This window comes from Chelonoidis abingdonii, chromosome 23 (assembly GCF_003597395.2).
Source record: "Chelonoidis abingdonii isolate Lonesome George chromosome 23, CheloAbing_2.0, whole genome shotgun sequence".
NCBI lineage: Eukaryota > Metazoa > Chordata > Testudines > Testudinidae > Chelonoidis > Chelonoidis abingdonii.
In genome coordinates this window covers 17,607,552-17,627,339 of record NC_133791.1, presented here as the reverse complement: position 1 = coordinate 17,627,339, position 19,788 = coordinate 17,607,552, and the positions used below count along the sequence as shown (strand labels likewise).

At 57.8% G+C, this 19,788-nt stretch overlaps 1 protein-coding gene across 1 annotated transcript in view; it reads right to left on the bottom strand.

The window, feature by feature from the left end:
* Nucleotides 1-3,424: 3,424 nt before the first annotated feature.
* The window catches only part of EPHA2 (EPH receptor A2), a 34,707-nt gene continuing 18,343 nt past the window's right edge, over nt 3,425-19,788 (bottom strand). The window contains exons 4-17 of the mRNA XM_032787592.2: nt 17,967-18,122; nt 16,850-17,182; nt 16,315-16,439; nt 15,759-15,918; nt 15,238-15,337; nt 14,551-14,606; nt 13,805-13,930; nt 13,392-13,574; nt 12,750-12,811; nt 11,589-11,798; nt 9,693-9,842; nt 8,488-8,681; nt 6,990-7,145; nt 3,425-4,342 (exon numbers count right to left, since the gene is read on the bottom strand). Coding sequence (XP_032643483.1) covers nt 4,237-4,342; nt 6,990-7,145; nt 8,488-8,681; nt 9,693-9,842; nt 11,589-11,798; nt 12,750-12,811; nt 13,392-13,574; nt 13,805-13,930; nt 14,551-14,606; nt 15,238-15,337; nt 15,759-15,918; nt 16,315-16,439; nt 16,850-17,182; nt 17,967-18,122 — 2,117 coding nt within the window. The 3' untranslated portion in view covers nt 3,425-4,236. The remainder of the gene's footprint in view (nt 4,343-6,989; nt 7,146-8,487; nt 8,682-9,692; nt 9,843-11,588; nt 11,799-12,749; nt 12,812-13,391; nt 13,575-13,804; nt 13,931-14,550; nt 14,607-15,237; nt 15,338-15,758; nt 15,919-16,314; nt 16,440-16,849; nt 17,183-17,966; nt 18,123-19,788) is intronic.

Below are 19,788 nucleotides of genomic sequence, written 5' to 3'. Positions count from 1 at the left end.
TTGACCATCCGCGGATCTATAGAACAGCCTGTGGGTTGGGTTCCTCTTTCAATATAAACGTCTTTCTTTAAGGGCCTTCTCCCCTCTCCCTGCATTATTGGGAGGACTATGGATTTCTTTCTTGTTTCACTTTGAAGGAGTGAAAAAGAGGCGTGTTGATCCGTCCTTAACCTCCCTCCCTGTTTGCAGAGAGGCCCAGACTCCCGGAAGCCAGAGATCAGAACAATCACTGAATGCTGAACCCAGCATTTATCCCAAGCAAATCCTCGCGGCACTTTGCTGACCATGACTGGACGAGACAGTTGGGTTTTAAAACATGATACGACGCACAGGGAAGATGCTTGGGGGTGATGCCAGTGCGCGTGACCCGACACCGTTAGGGAACGATGCTCCGAGGCCAGCGCTGCTCGGTTTCCATTTCTGAACCGGGCTTCAATTTAAAGGTGGAATCCGAGCCTAATTGAATTGCTTATGGTTAACAGGCAGGGCCGGGACTTTGTGAAATATGCAGCTCCTCTGGGCCAAGGGACACTCGCTTGAGAGCTGTTGGCAAGCGCTCCGAGGTTACATTCCGGCTTGCTTTCATGCAGACATTGGTTTGGAGAGAGCACATCCGCCTGCAACCACTGTGCTTGCCTCAGCTCGGCTGGATCAGCTTCGGGTAGAACCACAGCGTGGCCCCTTTGAAAGGAAGGCAGTAGTGCAGAGCCATTAACCGACTTGCCCGCGGTCAGGGGCAGAGGGCTTGATCCTCAAAGGAAGTGCCTAACTCCCATGGACTTCAATGGGAGTTAGGCACCTCAAATACCTTTGAGGATCAGGGCCTGAATTGGGACTAGGACCCCACAGCCTCAACTGCCAGTTCCTGTTTCTGTTTATTGGCCCTGGAAGCTTATGGGTTAATCGATTGGTCCCTTTGTGCTGTTTAATTTGCCATTAAACTACTGACATCATAGTCGGCCTTTGCCACGAATCGCTGCCAGAACTCTGCGAGGAAACAGGCTCTCTCCGGGAGGCTGCATATGCCTCTGTGCGGGGGAAATGCTTTCCCATGCGCTGACCCCAGCTCTGCCCTTTGCCCCTCCAGTTTCATCTTGTTCCTGTCATTTGGGAGCCGTCCTTATGGGAACAGGCCCTCGGCTGGGTCCTCATGCGCAAAGCCTGGCTTGTTTCTTTAGGAGCATTCAGCTTCCGAGCCGGGCTGGAGCGATTCATAAGCAGAGGCTTTAACGCAATCCTTCCTAGGCAGTTTTGCAATCTCAGGAGGACGCTGCTGACTAAGCCGGGCTCGGCCACGCAAATAAATCTCCTTCGGCCGCCTCTGTAAAATCCCGACTAACGGCCTAAGAACTGGCTCGGGCGGCTAGCAGTGCCAATTTGCTCCTGCGAGCACAGACATGTTCCCACGGAGCAACCCACAGATGCCTCTCTGCATGGCGCCAGACACGCAAGGTGCATGGCTCCGGAAAACACGGCCCTGGTGGGCACACAACTGCACGGGGGGCCTCACCTGAGCTGTGCAGAGGGGTGGGCAATGGATTCTCCATGCCACCGGGCCTCTGTCCAGACCCAAACTTTTATTGGCCTTTTCTCATTTGGTCTGAAGAGCGACTCGCCAATGGGAGTCGCACCTCGGAGGTGTCTGACCACCCAGCTGGGCTGAGTGAAGGCCTCAGAGCCCCCAATACACATGGCTAAGCTGGCAGCAACAACTGAACCTGGCACCGGCTGGCCCGACGATTTGACCTGCTGGGGAGCTCAGCAGCTCGGGACAAGCTTCTGCAGCCAGGAGGGAGCAGGTCCCACATCGGCAGTGGTGGAGTAATGCGCTCCGCCGGTGTGGTTTCCTACGCTGGGCATGAACTGGGCAGTGTAGAGCCCACTGACGCACTGTAACGTACTGCAGTTTGAAACAGCGCTGCATTAAAGCGCACCAGGGAACCTTTAGCGCACACCAGGAGAGGCTCCACGGACCAATTAATGCACAACCCCTCTGTGTGCTTTCAAAATCACACCCCAGAAAGCGAATCACCCCATGTGGACAAGGCAGAGATTTTGTCCTAGTGGGCTGGGGGTGGGGTGATTTTTGCTCATAGTTCTACCAGTACAACTCCTTGTGTGGATGCAGTTAAACCGGTAAAAAAGTGCTTTATGCCAGGGTAGCTTATACCCCTCCCTAGCTGGGACTAGCTGTACTGGTTATCAGTACCTTTCTATCAGCTTCTGCATCCACACCAGCAGGGGATTGTACTGCTTTAATGAGCCAGGTTCAATCCAAGGGATACAGGTTTTGGGTGTCGACAAGCCCCAAGTCTGTGGTGTGTGCCCCCCATCCCCCTTCTCAGAGTGGGCATCCCCCAGCAACTGCTCCCGGCTTGGGGTCCAATGCCCAATGCACCGCGGGCAGGTCAGCTTGTCTGCACGGCAGCGTTACCTGAGAGGCTGCTGTTAATTTGAGGTGACCGGCCAGAGCGGGAGCGCAGGGCAATATCGGAGTGAGCCCAACTCAGCAGTTGCTAAGGGGACCGCTCTGTAATGTGGACACAGGCCAGCTCCACTCGAGCGCGGCTTGTCTCCCAGCGCCTCCCCAGAATTCCTCTGCACCCCTTGTTTCTCGCCATCCATCTATTCCCTGCATCTGGGCCAGAAATCCAGCTGGTTCAATAGCTGGGCTTATGCCTTTGAAAAGCTCCCTTAACACACATGTTCAACGTCAACAAGTATTTAAGTCCTATTGAAAGGAATATCACGTGCTTTAGTAAATTAGCTGAGGCAGCGAAGGTCTCTGCATTGAATCTAGAGGCTGTGGAGTCAATTCCAGCCAATGACCCAAGCAATGGGTCATTATGTATTACCGTGTCGATTCTCCAAATGTTGTGCAAACAATAAAGTGAACCTGCATGTCCCCTGCTCCACACAAGAGTGCATGCTCAGTGGAAAGTATTTAAAAAAAACCCGCACATTTTATTAAAAATCGCAGAACAAATTTTCCTGGAACCCACGAGCAAACTCAATTCCATTGGGCTGTCGGCGGTTTTAATCTTAACAGCAATTTTGAGAAAAGGCAAAAGGCCTTTGATTTCCATCAATAAATATAAAAAAATATAATAAATTACATTACAAAAAAGTGAACACTGACAGACTAGCAGAGGGCGTCTAGCGAAACACAACAGCGCACAGGGTGGGGAGCGGAGTGGAAGAATAAATAGAGAGAAGGAAAATGGTTTACATGACCTCAGGCACAGCTAACAACCATCATCTACTCCACTCGCTACCAGAGAAATGTCAAATTTAAGGCACTGGCATCTGCCCTTCTCTTGTGGCACTGACAAGGAAAAAAACTACTCAGCAAAAGGTTCTTCATACAGCCAGTTGCTTAAAAAGCAAACACGCTGGCGCGGTGTCTCAGTGCCCAGCAAAAGGAAAGGATCGAGCCAGGCTTTGGGTCACCCTGGCCAAGATGCGAGTTCCCCGCACCTGGAAACTTGGTTATCTTGAAGTTTAAACTGCATCGTTTTATTGACTATAAATCTTCATCCTCTTATAAAGAGCAAAGGAAAAATCAGTGTTGCTTTGTCACAGCAAAGTCCCGGCTTACCCTCTGCTTAGAAATGGAGGCCGTTCTGGAAAATCCACATACTCCTGCCGCTCAGGAGAGGGTCAGCCCAGCAGGGAACGAAAGACAAGCCCAAGGAGCCCCGCTCTGCTTTGGCCAGTCTCGTGCAAGCAGCAGGTGGAGGAAGAGTTCGCCATGGGCCTCCTCTGCAAGCACAGAACCTGCCCGACATCCGGCCACGAGGCTGCATGCAAGACAGTTGGAGCTTTCCAAGGATGGCAGCTGGTGCCCCGGCCAAACCCAAGGAGGGCGGTCCTTCAGAACAGGCTGCAGCCTAGCGCCTCCCCCTGGAGCCAGCTACCATTGCACAGCAGCGGTTGCAGTTTCTAGGGACGCAAGAGATCACCCAATACTAATCACAATAATATCAGCAATAAATAAAACTAACTGCTGTGCAGGTATAATTGGCACGAGAGACTGGCTGACTCCGATCTGGACACCGCCATCCAGCCGGTCAGTGTCCTCAGAGGCTCTTGGCTAGGGGACGATGCGAAGGGCACTTCAATTCTCCACTTCAAGTATTTCCCGGTTTGCACAGCTGCTGAGCGTTGCTTTCTTTCCCGCAGCGATTCCTTCTCCACGCAGGCGGCCAGGCTGCCTGGGCTGGGGCTGGCTCCTGCTCAGATCGGGATGCCAACCGTGCTCACCTGCTCCTTCAGGCCCAGCAGGCTGTAGGCAATGCGTTTCTGGTGACCCGGCAGACGCACCCCGATTTTCTTAATGTCGCTGCAGAACAGAAAGGCAAAGGGATATGTCAGCAGGGCCCAGCCGCTACCATGATGCGTGAATGCCAGGCCTGGAGGAGGGCCGTCCTTCCAGTCCAAGCTGGTTTGAACTGCTATCCACAAGGGGAGAAGGACTCAGCCTGCATTTACCAAGCGGCCATGAAATCCGACCTAGCAGCCTGAGCGTGTGGGGTGCGGCCAGAGAAAGGGGGCATGGCTGGAGGGCGGCTGTGCCCCTGCCACCCCTGTCTGGTGCATTACCCACCGCAGAGCTGAGAGCAGCCTTGAGGCTGCCCTAAACTATGCAGCAGATGGTGTTGAACTGGCTTCAGGACCAAGGAGCCACCTGCACCTCTTGTGACCACCACTGAAGACTGGCAGCCACCCTGCGTCGTCACGATCTCCCCCTGCCCTTTCTCCTTCCCCGTCCCTCTCTCGTCTTCTCCTTCCCCCCGCGACCCAGCCTGATCCTTCCCTTAGGACAACTGCCGATGGCCCGATCCAAAGCTAGTGAAGCCAAGGGAAAGACTCCCAGCCTCCAGTGAGCTCTGGGGGAGGCCCCATGTTCCCAGCTGGAGCCTGGAGAATCTTCCTCATGCCCTGTCCTGACACAGCTTCCTCTTGGCAGCCCCAGCGCTTGAACAATAAGGGGAGGGCAGGACAGCATGTCTGTTAATGAGCCTCTCCCCTTGTTTCCCTGTAAAGCCAGTTAATTACAAGGTGCGTGTTCAGATCGGCACCACCTCTTGAGACATCGCGGAGCCACCTTGTGGGCTAGGGCAAGGCCAGTGGAGAAAACAGGCAGCTCCACACACCTCCACGGGGAATTAACAAGGACAATTAGTCTCGTTCAGCTCCACCGCATGTCTCCAGGCGCTTCACAAAGGGAGCTTTGTCCTCATTGGGGAACCAGGTGGGCGGGCGCGGCTTTGTCAGTGGTCACAGGCATGGCGGAGCCAGGAATCAGATCCAACCCCCACCCGCACAGTGCTATGCTCTAGCCACTAGACCATGCTGCCTCCCTATAGACATTGAGGGACAGGCCAGCTAGTCTGCCTTCCAGCCTTGGAAATAGCCAAACTCCCTCAGCCCTGCTGGCAGCCCAGGAACACCGAGAGGCCCCAACAGAAATCCAAGCACCTCACTCAGCCCTTGTCCTGAACAGCTTAGGGTAGAAACGGAAACTGAGGCACCGGGGGCAGGGGCTTGCCCAGCAGGCTGGTGGCAGAACTGGGAATAGAGCCCAGGTTTTCTGAGTGCTACTCTAGTGCCCTGGCCACTAGGACACACTGCCTCCTCTGCATTTAGATCAGGCATACTGCAGGCAAAGGCTCGCCAGGCTGGGCGGCAGAGGAGAATTCCCTGGGGCCTAGCTGAGCCAGCTTTGTTTAGGGAACATGATGTTCTGCAGCTACCCCCGGATGCTCACCCCCATCCCCGTCCCTGGGGTGTACAAAAAACATTCCCAGCCTAGTCCAGCAGCCAGCCAGCCCTGCTGCTTACACAGGCTATATTTATGCTACAGGGCTTGGGGTGTTGGTATTTCCTGGGCGATGAGGATTTGGAGAGGGGAGGAAAGGAAAAGAGCCCCCCCCTCCTTCCAAGAGCGCCTGGGAGGGAGCAGGGGGGAGATTACAGCACTTCTCCCTTCTGGGTGACTGAGCAGGGTCCCAGCGCGGAGAGGGACGCAGCTTCCCACGGCTCTGCCAGGAACTCAGACCCTCAGGCTGTGGGATTGGGAGCAGGGAAGGCAGAGGGGGCAAAACTGAGCCCAAACCACTAACTCCAAGGAAAGAGAGAGCCCAAAGGGCGGCTCCATTCCCCCGCCTCGGCCCCTGGCACCTCACCCGTGCCTGGCCCAGCCGGGACGGGGCCGACGCAGAGCAGGGAGGGGGCAGTGGTTAGCACCATGCAGTGCCACACAGCAGCTCTGGGCTCAGATCTCCAGGCCCGGCCTCCCTCTTCTGGGGCCAGCCGGAGCTGGGAGAACAGGAGAAAGATGAAACTCCGGGGGCAGGGAGCTAGCAGGTGCCCCCGCTATCTGATCAGGGACAGCTGATGGGATCCTGCCCTCCTTGGGCAGAAAGCAGACAGGACTCGGGGGGAGGTGATGCCAGCTGTTGACAAAGGCAGGAGAATGACACTGGCAGGGAACCAGGGGAAAAGGGACAGCACAGCCCTGGAGGTAGGAAGAGCAGCTCAGTGGGCATCAGGCCCTACGTACCAGCCCATGGAGGTCTCTGGTGCCAGGCCCAGTGCTGCCCCCGGGTCAGAGCTCTCTCCCCCACACCCAGGACTCAGCCCAGTGATCTGACTCCTTTCCGAGTGCCACAAGCAGAGACAATCCAGCTCGGGGTAGCCGCCTGCTGCAGCCCCTCTACCCTGACCAGTGCTGGAATGGCCAGGACCTGCCCTGCCCTGGCAAGACACTAAGCAGCCCATTTGGGAAGCCAGTGCATGTATCTGCCTGCGGAGCCAGAGTCTGCCCCCAGTGAAGGACAGGGCCTGTGATGAGCAATCAGATCCGCACGGGCGGGAGGGTGCCCGGATCAGCCCCAGGCCCTGCCCTGGAAGCCCTCAGAAGCGGGGCCTGCCAGCGAGCGGGTGAGACGTGAGACAAAGACAGCGGAGGGGGCAGTGTGACTCACTTGTTGCTCATCTGCACCACTTTCTCAATGGCGTTGTAGCCGCTCGACAGGAAGTTCTCCGTGTACTGGTTCATCTTGATGGAGTCCAGCCACTCGGAGACGGTCCTGAAGGGAAGGCCCTCCGAGCCACTGGTGCTGGGCAGGCGGATGGACACCCTGCAAGGACACAAAGCCCCCAGACATTAGTGTCCCATCTCCCCAGGGCAGGGCAGCAGCTGGGTGGGGATGGATTCCTCTATCCAACACCCTGGGCAGTTAGACCAAGGGGGAAGACACCCAACACAGGTCACTTCTCCTTCCTCCATGAGCCACATGAGTAAAGCACACCCCTTCCCCCAGCACCCCTTCTGCAGGGAGCATCACACCTCCCATTCCCAAGGTATGGCATGCTTCCACCCCCTCGCCACGCGTCCCTTTCATCTCAAAGGCATCAAACCCCGTGGGAGAAGGCGTTGACATGTCAGGGCTGATGAGTGGATGGCATGCTCCAATGGACTGAGCACAGGGCTGGGAGCCAGGATCCCTGATATTCTAACCCAGCACCGCCACCAGCTTGCTGGGTGACCTTGGATAAAGAGCTTGATCTGTGCCTCAGTTTCCCCATCTGTCAGAGGAAGGTGGGGGGAACAAATCCCCACTCCATGGGGCAAGGCGGCTGGGAGGGTTAATTGCATCGTATCGGTAAAGGGCTGGGTCAGTGCTAAATGATTTTTAATTATTGTTCATTGTTAGTCTGGTGGGGGCTCGCTGGGCCCAGCTGCTTCACATCTTTCCCAGGGGCTCGGCTTCAAGGAGATCCCTGGGGGTGCGATGGGGGAGAGATGCCACGGGGGAGCCCTGGCAGCCTGCTTGTGCGCTACAGTGGGAGGGTTCCAGCCCCGGCCAGTCTGTGCTCCCCATGACCATGTCTGCTGCCCCATGGGCCTGCCCCGAATTCGGCCTTGGCGTGGCCCTGTTGGCTCGAGAGCTGGGTTCAGCCCTGCGTCCCCTACGCATGGTCCGAGCCCTGCCCCTGGGCACCAGCCAGCTGGCAGCCCCTTCCGTTAGCACCATCTGGAATTCCCAGCGAGGATGCCCCGACCCCGAGGAGCCCAGGTCTTCACCTCCCTGCAGCAGCCTCCTGCCAGCGCCACAAAGCGCTCAGGCACGCTGGCATGCTGCACCCAGCCCGCTCTTGTTTTCCCAGCTCCTGTTGCGGTGCCCACCCCCTGCAGGCCATGGCCCTGCAGAAACACTCTCCCGTATAGCCAGCAGCCCTGCCTCTGGGCCAGCCCTGCCTGAGCCCCTGCTGCCAGGCCCCTATTCAATGGTGCCAGCTGCACACGGCGCCATGTCTTGTCATCAGGAAGCAGAGGTGGCTCGGACCAGCTGCTTCCTGCTGCCCTGGTTTGCAAACCCCTCTCCACCCAGAGGAATCCCTGGCTGAGCCGGGGCCAGGGCTTGGCGGGTGGGCTCCGGACAAGGGGCATGCGGAGAGGGCTGGTGGCCAGCTGCCTACCGGGGGTCGAAGTCCGCCATGGTCTTGAGCGACTCAGGGGCCCGGATGAGCTTGTCGAGGATGCTGACGATGTCATTGAACTTGGGCCGGCGGCTCCTCTCCTGCTGCCAGCACTGCATCATCAGCTGGTAGATGGCAGAGGGGCACTCCATGGGGGCGGGCAGTCGGAAGCCTTCATTGATGGCTTTCATGACCTGCCGAGGGAAGGCGCACGAAGGGTGAGAGATGTGGCCTGCAGATCAGAGGCACCCGCCTCCCACGTGCTGGCAAGGCGAACGCAGCTAGCTCTGGGCCATTTGTTGCAGTTAAGGGGGTGACCTCCCAGCTTGGCGCGGACCTGGTGCTGTGGAGAGCTGCCCAGAGCCCACCTGCGGGCAGGGAGCTCTCCCATAAATCCCTGGCTGGACAGGGAGCATCCCCTTGTCTCCTCCTTTGAGAACGGACACACAGGTCAGACCATCCCAGAGCACCTCGTTCATTACCCGCCAGACAACCCAGAGCATATACCAGGCTGGCTGCAATGGTACAGCCCGGGGGCTCTGCTGTGTAAGGGGGGGGCCTCATGCTGCCCAGTGTGGGGGCTCAAGAAAGCCCCTTGTCATGTTAACCACACCCACTCCAGATGCCCAAGGAGGCAGCGCTGTGGCACTGCCAGGCTAACAGCAGTGCAGGCTTCCCCCACGCTGCCCTGCGACCTGTCCCCCCACCCCTCCGGCCCAAAAGAGGAGCTCGGTCTTCATGGCCCATTCGCTCCTTGGCCCCGCAGCTGAGATTGCCGGCCACTGGGTGGGCTTTGTCCTGTGGACGCCCCAGAAATGTGGCCCCCTCAGGGCACTTCACATGGGCAACAAAGAGCCAGCAGACGGAGTAGCGTTTCACAACCAAGCCAAGCTGGAGTCTGGTCCCTAGCCCGTCCTAGGCCTCTCGGATGTCCAAGCTCTTCAAGAGAGATGGATGGGTGGAGAGACATGGACAGACAGAAACTGTTTTATCCTCCCCCTAGGCCCCTTTGAGACGCGTCCGTTGCATTGTCAGTGCCAGGGCAGCGGGCACAGCGAATAGCCGGCGTGTGGGGCCGGATCCCCACTCTAGGGACACGCTGCAGCCATTCCCAGGGGGATCCCGGCAGTCCCATCCCCTGCAAGGCCGTTCAGATACAGACAGGCCAGCTCTGCTCCCCCTCGTCCGCTGCTGGCTGCGCTCACCTCGTGGTTGGACAGCTCCCAGTAGGGCCGCTCGCCGTAGGACATCACCTCCCACATGACGATGCCGTAACTCCACACGTCGCTGGCCGAGGTGAACTTCCGGTAGGAGATGGCTTCCGGGGCCGTCCAGCGGATGGGGATCTTGCCGCCCTGCGAGAACCACACAGCCCAGGGATTGACACTGCTGCCTGCCTACTCCGTCCCTGGCTGATACCGCTGGAGGCTGCGACACCGGTGCCCACGACTGGGCATGCCAGAGCTCACTGGACCCAGAGGGGGCTACGCAGGGGGTGGCACCAACAGGGCCCAGACCAAGCTGGGCAAAGGCTCGAGGAGCAGGGCGGGCTGTCATCATGGCCACGCTCCTTGCTGGGGGTGTGTGGCGGGGGAAGAGTTTCTCTGACATCCCATCAGCCCCAACCACCATGCCCACTTAGTGTAAGTCCTACGCCAACAATGGGGGAAGGCTCAGACCACAGCTGCCATCCCTCCCTGCCGGAGAGAGCTCAGCTGCCCCCAGCCCAGGAGTGTGTCCGCCCACCATGGCTGACGGAGCAGATTTCCTGGGGGAGGGTGGGCTCCCATCGTGATCTTGGGGGCTCTTCTACTGCCCTTCCTATGACAAAGTGGGACTGCTCTCACTCAATGTTTCCTCTGAATACTGTGTGGGGGCCTCAGTTTCTGGCTGACACTCTGTGTCCTGGCAACTAATGGCCGGGGCCCTTCCCCGCTGCAAGGGGATGCTAAAGGTGGGGGAGAACAAAGAGGTCAGGTGACCTCCTGGCCAAGGAAAGGAGCTGAGCAGAGAGGAGGGGCTGAAAGGGGTTTCAGTTGGAAGTTGGGAAGTGAGGGTAGACGGGATTGTCTGGCTTGCTGGACCCCATAACGGACCCGGCCAAGGGGTCCCGTTCTCTGTACTTACATGCTCTGTTTTAGTTCCTGTCATCTAATAAACCTCTGTTTTACTGGCTGGCTGAGTGTCACGTCTGACTGCAAAATGGGGGTGCAGGACCCTCCGGCTTCCCCAGGACCCTGCCTGGGCAGACTTGCTGTAGGAAGCACATGGAGGGGCAGAGGGTGCTGAATGCTCCAAGGAGAGACCCAGGAGGTGAAGCCGTGTGAGCTTCTTGCCCTGAAGACAATCTGCTCCAAGGGAGAGGAGGCTCCCCAAAGTCCCGACTGGCTTTGTGGGGAGCAGTTCCAGAGCATTGCCCGGTGACTCCATGATACTTCCCCCTCCTGAGAATGGGACAGGATCAGCCCCATGCCCCGGGGTAGGGGGAGGGAGGGCAGGATCACCTGCATTCCCCCGTGTCCACCAGCTGGGCCTTGTTCCCTGGGAGAGACAGAACGAACCCCTCTCGGCCAAGGGGAGCAGTGTAAGGGCAGGGGGGGCGTTCTCCAAACTCCCACGAGCAGCAGGGACAGTCACACCGGGATCTGCCACGACAGTGCTGGCTCCAACCTCACTTTGTGCCCCTGCGTCCCATAGTCAACCCCACTGGTCTGCCCCTACACTGAGGGACCCTGACACCTGAGTGCTGATTTACTGCTGCTGCCAATTCTTGGATCCTGTCTCGTGTTACCAGCCCTCTCTCCCACTCTCTTGCAAGCCTAAGTCTGTGCTGGGGAAGCTGGCTGGGGGGGCCTGAAGACTGGATTAGCAGGAGGGGCTGCAGTTTGGGATACAAAGGCAGCAGTGGACCTAAATCAGGAAACAGGGCTGGAATAGCAGGAGGGGCTGCGGGCTGGGACTGAGGGGCAGTGGCAGAACTGTGTAGCCAGGGACGTTGGTGGGCCTTCTGCCCCAGAATAGCAGGGGGACTCAGTCTCCCCACCGCAGAAGGCACCCGATGACCCTAGGGGAGGAGGGTAGTGCAGCTGACGAGCACTTACGCTGGTGGTGTACGTGGCCTCGGGATCATCCTCCAGGACACGAGACAGGCCGAAGTCGGACACCTTGCAGACCAGCTGGCTGTTGACGAGGATGTTGCGGGCAGCCAGGTCCCGGTGCACGTAGTTCATGTTGGCAAGGTACTTCATGCCCGCGGCGATGCCCCGCAGCATGCCCACCAGCTGGATCATGCAGAACTCACCGTCCTTCTCCTGCTTGATGAGAAGAGACGCTCAGGATGGTAAGGGGTTAAAGCGACCGCCTTCCCCGCATGTACTGTGCTCCTATCAGCATCTCCCGTTTACATGGCTCCTTGAACCCAGAGCGTGCCACAAACTACAGCTATGCCATGCAGCCAAAATGCAGCCACCTCTGGGGTGGAGGGTGGCTGCCCATCAGTGCACAGCACAACAGTGGAGGCAGACAGGGTGAATCATGGATGCGGCCACTGGCACAAATCCAAACTCAAAGAAAGGGCTGGGAGATCTTTAACACCCATGTGGAACCCCAGGAGTTATGGGCTTGACTCCCCTACAGGACACTGCATGTAAATCTACAGGCTTGACTGTCCTCTCGCTGCACCTGCAAAGGATTGTGGGATATGGTGGTTTGTGGGTTGCTGAGCAAAAAACACTGAAGAACACTGGGTTAGACAGTCCAGCTCTTTTTCTTATTAACGTCGTGGTAAAAAAAATGAGACATTTAAAGAGCCAATTCCCTTCCTCATATTCCAGCTCCCGGGGTTCGGATCAGGAGCATTCTGACAACCCAACGGACTTTGCATCACTGATGCAGCTCATTTACTTTGCATTCAGCTCAGCTCCAGCCATGGGACGAGGCTGGTTCATTTCGTCGGTTTCCCTTCCTGTCTGGGACGCAGTAGCCCAGGGTGGAGATGCCAGGGATGCAAAGGCTATAGAGGAGAGTTTCGTAGACTCTCATCTTCCCACAGGCTTACAACTATTTCAGCTGAACTGAAAAAGCAAATAACGTTCACCCTGAGTGTTAAATCTTGGTGATTCCCTTCCTTGTTACTGGACAAAACCTAAATCTGAGGGCGTGGCCTGCAGTTCTCAACAGTTCTTTAAAAATGGGCGGGCCTGGCTAGGACTGAACTGTGCTTCTCCTCTCTCTGTTCATGAGCGAGGAACCATAACACCCACCCGCAGGAACTTGTCCAAGGCTCCGTTCTCCATGTACTCAGTGATGATCATGAACGGTTTGTCTGAAAAGAGAAGGGTAAATCACAAGAAGCCCTGGCACAGCTCCCTCCCCCAGGCCCCCAGCACCGCCTGGCGACAGCCCGTGGGCGTTTGTGCACGCAGAGCAGGAAGGGGAGCTGGGTGCTGTCATGGGGCGGAGAGGAACAGCCTCCCAGGAGAACAAGCCCAGATGAGGTGATCAAGATTCCACCAAGCATGGGTGTCATCTGTGCTGATGGGCACCTGGCAGGGAACGTGACTGTGAAAGGGTCATGTTAGCGGGAGGGGTCTAATCCAGTGTGTCTGTAGCCAAGCCCTGCCAAGCCGGCCGCCACATCCTGCTTCAAGCAGTTGTTCTGGTGTAACCCCAGGATCCGGGTACCTTTCGGTAGGAATGATGCCTGGTCAAAGTCCCGAAGTGAGGGGCGAGGGGATTTTTTGAAGCTGGGTTTAAGAACAGCGACTTTCCCCCAGTCGCCCCCAGCACAAACCTTGCCATTTTTGCAGCTAAATCAGTGCTCTTGGCAGGAAAAACAACTGGTTGTCGGGTGAGAGGGACCACGGGGTAGGGGCCTATGGGATGGGGGGACGGGGGATGCTTACACTTGGAGACGACGCCCTCCAGCCGGATGATGTTGTGGTGGCAGAACTGGCCCATGATACTGGCCTCGCTCAGGAAGTCGACGCGCTGCTTCTCCGTGTAGCCAACCTTCAGGGTCTTGATTGCCACCGGGATGTCTTTCTTCCCGTGTTTCAATGTCCCCTTGTAAACTTCCCCGAATTCGCCTGGCAGGAGGAAAGGAAGAAGAGAGTGACCCTCCTGATGCTACTAGAGACCTAGGCATGTCCACCGCTGGGCGATGCAAAGGCCCACCTGTCGCTTCTCTGGAGGGAAAACCCCTTCAACTACTGGCTGCACCAGCAGGCTGTATCCCCCTACACCAATCACAGCCTGCTTGAGGAAGGCAGGCCCCACCGGCACCAGCCACTCGCAGCAGGAAGAGGGAGCGACCTACCTGCACCAATCACCTTCTGCCGGGTGACGCACGAGGGGTGAATCTCAGTTGTAAATTTCAGCACCGCCTGGTTGGGGTCTTCATAGGTGTGGGGGTCCACGTAGGTCTTCAGGGGCTTCAGCTGTTCTGTGGGGCGGAGGGAGAGAGGGGACACATGGAAGCAGGCATGAGGTTGGGGCTCAGGACCCCAGCAAGATCTCATCCTACTGAAAGTACAGTTCAACTCATGGCCATTTGAAGCCCAGCCGCCCCGGCATCCTCAGCCCAACACCCGTTTCCTCCCCCTGCTGCAGGCAGGGACTCCGCCGATGTCAGGCTGGCAGCGGGTGGTGGGGTCTCCCTTGAGCCTGCACGGACATTTATGGGTCACTCTACGGGTTCCTGCTCACTCAGGGCCCTGCAGCCGAGCTACACCCTGCACAACCACCACCAGGATCCCATGCTAGGGCCGTTCTTCAGCAGCGAGCTGTGGGGCCAGCAGGCCGCTCACAGGGGGCTGGGGCTTGTAGGGCCACATTCTGCCCAGCCCCTGCATGGGCAGGTGAGGAAAGACACACGGACTGTGCTGGGTCTGCCCACCATCTTGCGGGGGAAGCGCTGTCCCTGCCTGCAGGATGTGCCGCAGCTCCCAGCCCCAGCCGAGCACAGAGGTGGGATCTGCCACACTCGTCTCTAAAGGGCACATGCTCCCTGCCAGACTCCCTGGTGCGGGTCCGACCCAGCTCCCGCTGGAGTCTCTCACTCACCAGACTTGGAGAAGTAAACGTCCTCGGACGACTGACGGGCCCGCGAGCGCCTTCTCCTACAACAACAAGGCGGGTTAGGCCTGGAGACGCTCCCCACTGCATCGTGTTCACATGAGAGAACACGCCAGACAAGCTCCTCTCCCCCATATCCTTCTTTGCTTTGAAGAGATCTCAGATCCATCCAGCCCCCCGCTCTGCCTCTTAATATGGGGGACCAGATTCCAGGGGGTCCTGCACTCAGTCCTTCCTTGGGCAAAGTTCCCAGTGATGCCCAGGCTGGGTAACCAGTGAGTAAGGGCCTGAGGGCATAGTGGGAACAGACTAGTCTGTTTCACTTCTGTCTCTGGTCAGTTTCACACCCAAGCTCTCCTGCCATGGTGTCTGGGTTGCAAAAGGTCAGTTCCTTAAGTAAACATTTCGGTTGCTCTTACACAGCCTACGCTGGACCCAACCCGGCCCACGCACGTCTCAGCAGCCGATGCCTGGTCAGCAGCGGGGAATCACGTGATAACAGATGCCCGGGCTAGCAGCGAGGCCCAGGTTAGCTGCCTGCAGTACTGCCCCCTCCACACCTCCAGGCCAGCGGGTGCATTGGCTATGAGGGAAGGGAGCTCCAATGGGGAAGGGACAGACAGCCGCTCCTGGGCTATGGACACCCTAATAACAAAGGGGGGTAAATGGAAATACCGTCGGTGAAGGTAGAGGGCGACAGCTACCACGATCAGAATCAAAACGATCCCAGAGATAGAGCCGCCGACCGCAGCCGCCGTGTTTGTACTCTCGGAGCCTGCAGGAGGAAGGAAAGACGGTGAAGGAAGCCACGGGGAAACTAACCGCACGTTCCCAGTGTGGCTCCTTAGTGGCCGGGCTCTGCCCAGGCCTCTCCAAGCGTGGTGGGTGATCTAGGCAGAAAGAGCGCTCGCTGCCTCTGTCGCTCTCGGCGCCCTTCATTCTGATCTCTGCCCTGCGCTGAGGGTCAGTACATTTCGAAGGTGGGGCGCAAGGAGAGGCAGAGTTGGAAGCCGCGTGTGGCAAGTGATCAGAGCTGGGGACTCAGAGACAGGACACTTGAGTTCTATTCCCATAGACTCTGCGATTGACTCGGTGTGTGGCCAGGGGCAAGTCACGTCGCCGCCCCATGCCTCAGTTTCCTCAGCTGGGAAATGGAGGTAGTGACAGTGGGATCTGCCCCTCCCTCACATACTCACCCTCAGCACGCGTCTCAAACTCATACTCCATGCTGTAGGCCCCCTGGCCTTCTTGTGTCAGGGCCTGGACCCGCACCACGTACTTGGTGCCCGGGGTGAGCTTGGAGAGGGTCACCGAGTTCCCTTCGGAGCGCAGGACCGAGTAGCTGTTCTCATCCATCTTCAGAAAGCAAAACACACAACATCCACTACAAAGATCAGCAGCCTCGCGGGACCAGGCAGCGCCCCAGAGCCCAGCCGGGGACAAGAGAGGGGCGAGCCAGTGACAGCATCAGTCTGGCTCAAGGATCAGTGGCTGAGGCCAAGCCAGTGAGGACAATCTGGCTTCACTACGAAGCCCCTCCCCCCTTCCCCCTCCCCAGTGACCTGATGTCCCACTGAGTTTTGCTGGAGACCACTCCAACAGCTTGATTCATGCTGTGGCTTGTGCATCCGAGCCAGGCCCTCCCCTTCCAATTGGCTCCATGGGCAGATCCGCTAGGAAGCTGTGGTCCCCTCTCCTTCCCTCTAAGCCCAGAGGGCGTGACTAGCTCAGAGAGTGACCAGCCAGCGCTACCTTCTTGCTGTAGGTGACTTCATACTTCCAGACGCGGCTCTGCTGCCGGGGCTGGATGGTCCAGGAGATGCTCAGGCTGGTTTCAGTCTGGCTGTCCAAATTCACCGATGTCACCCGGGGAGGCTCTGGGTAATGGAGAAGGCGGCGACGGTCAGGTGGGTACTAGGAGGCGTGAAGCCATCACCTCAATCAGCAGGTGGCAGGATGCCAGGCCCAGCAGCCCCCAGGGCTTTGGCATACACAAGCATGGCCAGTCCCAACATCTAACTACGCAGCAGTGCGTCTGCTTTGCCATAGTCACCAGCGGATGATCTCCTCTGCTGCATAGGTGACTTCAGCTGCTTTATCACACCCCATCTAACTAACCCCTTCTCTGCTGCCTGCCTGCCAAGCCCCACCAAACCCATACCTGACGTTCACTTTCCCATATTAACCAGTGCACCTCCCTCATCTGTATGTAAATCACCCCCGACAACTGAATGTAACAGGCATGTTGATACAAGCCCACCAGTTATATAGACCCACTACCCGTTACCTGTCTGGTTGACGCTGATGCTCGCAGTGCCATAGCTGCGGCTGGGGCCGTAGGCGGACACTCCGTTCCTGGCCTCCACGGTGAAGGTGTAGTTAACATGTGGCTCCAGGTCGCTGATGGTCAGAGACGTCCTGGTCAGCCCCTGGGGCTGGTCCGAATAGCGGATGCTGTTGTCACAGGGCCGACACTCCCCCGAGTCCGGCCAGCACTGCTCACACGTGATGCTGTAGGTGATGTCCTTACGGCCCCCCGTGTCACGGGGCGGGGACCAGCGCAGCTGCACCTTGGCACCCAAGCCAATGGCCATGACGTTGTGGGGGGCGGAAGGGGGACCTGGATGGTGGGGGGGAAGGTCATGGTGCCAAGGGCACTTCCTTTTGGAGGCACATGGCCCCAGAGCAGAGAGGAGCTGGAGCTTCTGGAACTGGAGGAGGGAGAGCTAACCGACATGCCCCATCCCAGCCCTGGGGAACAGCAGCCAGATCCATCCCCCGTGGCTGCTCCGCCAATATATTCGCTGTTTGAATGATGTCACTACAGGAAGTGCCGCCCTCAAAGGCGTGGGACGTGTCACTGGACATGAGAGGCGGGACTTCCTATCATTTGGGGTGTTCCCCTGGTGGGTGATGATCCAGCTCTCAGGGGGTGGCGCTCACTGGGCTGATGTGATCCAAGGGTCGAGACTGGGCTGTCTCCTACCAATTCACAGCCTCATAAGGATGGGCGGGAGGAGCTTTATGTGGGCCACTTGACAGAGTTGAGGGGCGGGTGGTCTGGTTCTTTGAGGTGGGGACTGGGAGGCAGGACTCCTGGGTCTAGTCCCAGCTCTGCCACTGGCTCACTGTGTGACAATGGGCAAGTCACTCGACTGCTCTGTGCCTCAGTTTCCCCACTTATAAGACACAGGGGAGCCCTTACCTACCTCCCACGCTGAAAGCACTAATGTTCACAAAGCGCTCTGAGCTCCTCAGGGGTCACTACTACTCTAGATGAGCAGAGGGTTACTATTACAGGTCAGGAAAATGGAGCAGGCTTTGACCTGTCCCGGAGGCAGCTGGAGTGGGAACGTGGGTGAGAACAGCGGAGGTTTGTCACCACAGCAGGGTCTCATACTTACGGGTGCAGGGGAAAGACACTGGATCCTCTGCCGCCCGGAAATAGCCTTCCTCACATGGGCACGAGGTGGAACCTTCGGGAGAGGAGAGAGTGTGGGGGGGACACTTGGAGCAGGCATCACCGGAGATGTCCGGCTTGAAGAACCCAGCAGGGCAGGCTGCGAGGGGAGAACAGGGCACAAGTTAGGCAATAGGGGCACTCATTGGGGTAACATCCATTCACGGTCCTGAACGTGCGGCAGCCAACACATCCTGCTCCCGCAGAGCCTCCCCGGAGCCCAGCCTGACCCCCTGCGACCCCGGAGATGCAAAGTGATGAAGGAAACTCAGGACGGAATGCGAGAGGAGAAGGTGACCAGTGGGTCTGCAGATGCCGGGGATAGCTCTTCAGACAACCTAACAACCAGGGGACGCTGGGAGGTGGCGTTGCAGTCAGGGGGAAGGAAGCAGCATGGGGGCACTACCATGGGTGTGTACAGCTTCCAATGCTGCCCCCCCCAAGCCATGTTGATGGGGTTGTATGTTTCCAGGAGCGGGTGGAGTTGGGGGCTTCCTTTCTAAAAGTTACTGACAGCCACGGCGTAAGCATGGAGACCAGCCAGGGTGTGGGGAGAGGCCTGGACTTTCCGAGGCCTGGGGTAGGTTTAGCTTCTGGTGTTAACCTTCCCTGTCCAGACACAGATCTTCCCTTCGCCGCAGAGATTGGGGCAGCCCTGCAGCCTCAACTCCTGCACCCCTCAGTCCCGGGCTCAGGCTCCCACAAGGCAGATGGGGGAGGTTCCCCCTCCTTGCCTGCCCAGCCTCCCATCCAGTATTATTAATGGGACAGGCCGACAGACACACGCATGTTTCCAATCCAAGACCAGTACATTCCTCCCCTAAATCTGGCACTTCAAACTTCCCTCCTCCAGGCTTGCAGCCAACCCCAGCACAGGGGACTGCTCAGGGCGCCCACCTGAATGAGCAGCTGCTGACTGACGTGAGGACTCCTGTTCTCCCGAGGAGCTCAGCTCGCTCCCCCTGCAGCCCTCAGCGTAGGAACGGATCCCAGATACATGCAAGGAGAGGACAGCGCTTAGGCCGTCAGCTCTGCAGGGTGGGGCAGCATCTTCACCTTCGTACAGCATCTAGCGTGATGGGCCCTCACTGTCTGCTTGGGGTCTTGACCGTAATGCCAACCAATCGCAGTCACGCTACAGAGAACAAGCCTATGGCTCAGTCTGTCCGAACTCCCCTTCAGAGTCCTTTTTTCAAAGAACCCTCCTCCCCCCAGCGGTGGGGGGTTTTCCACAGCAACAGGGATGAGAAAACTGGGCGTAAATGCAGGAGAACGTGGCTGACAAACCACAGAAATTGGCCAGGGGGAATCAGGGGCAGATACAGAGCCTCACATTAATTTTCACTCGGTTTGGGGAGGTAACACAGTCCTCATCCACACACTGATTTTATCCTGCTTTAACCCTGCCAGTTAGAGGGGCGACTTTTTACCAATATGGTTAGACCAGTACAACCCCCGATGTGCACACAGCTGTCCCAGCACAGAGGTGCCTTTTCCCCCTTCCCTACAGCTATACCAGGCTACGGCACCTTTCTACCACCACGGCCACGCACACACGGCGGTGGTACCGCTGGAGCTAGACCAATTTCTAAGGGATACAGTTAAAGTGCCACAAGAACTGTGTAGACAAGGCCTTATCTCAAGGTTGGGTTGGGATTGTTTGCAGGCTCAGTTAGTTTCTTTTCTTTGGTATCTTTAAACAAAGAAACTAGCAGGGGTTGGGGGGAGCCTGACTCATTCCCCATCTGATCTGGGTTTTCCACAGG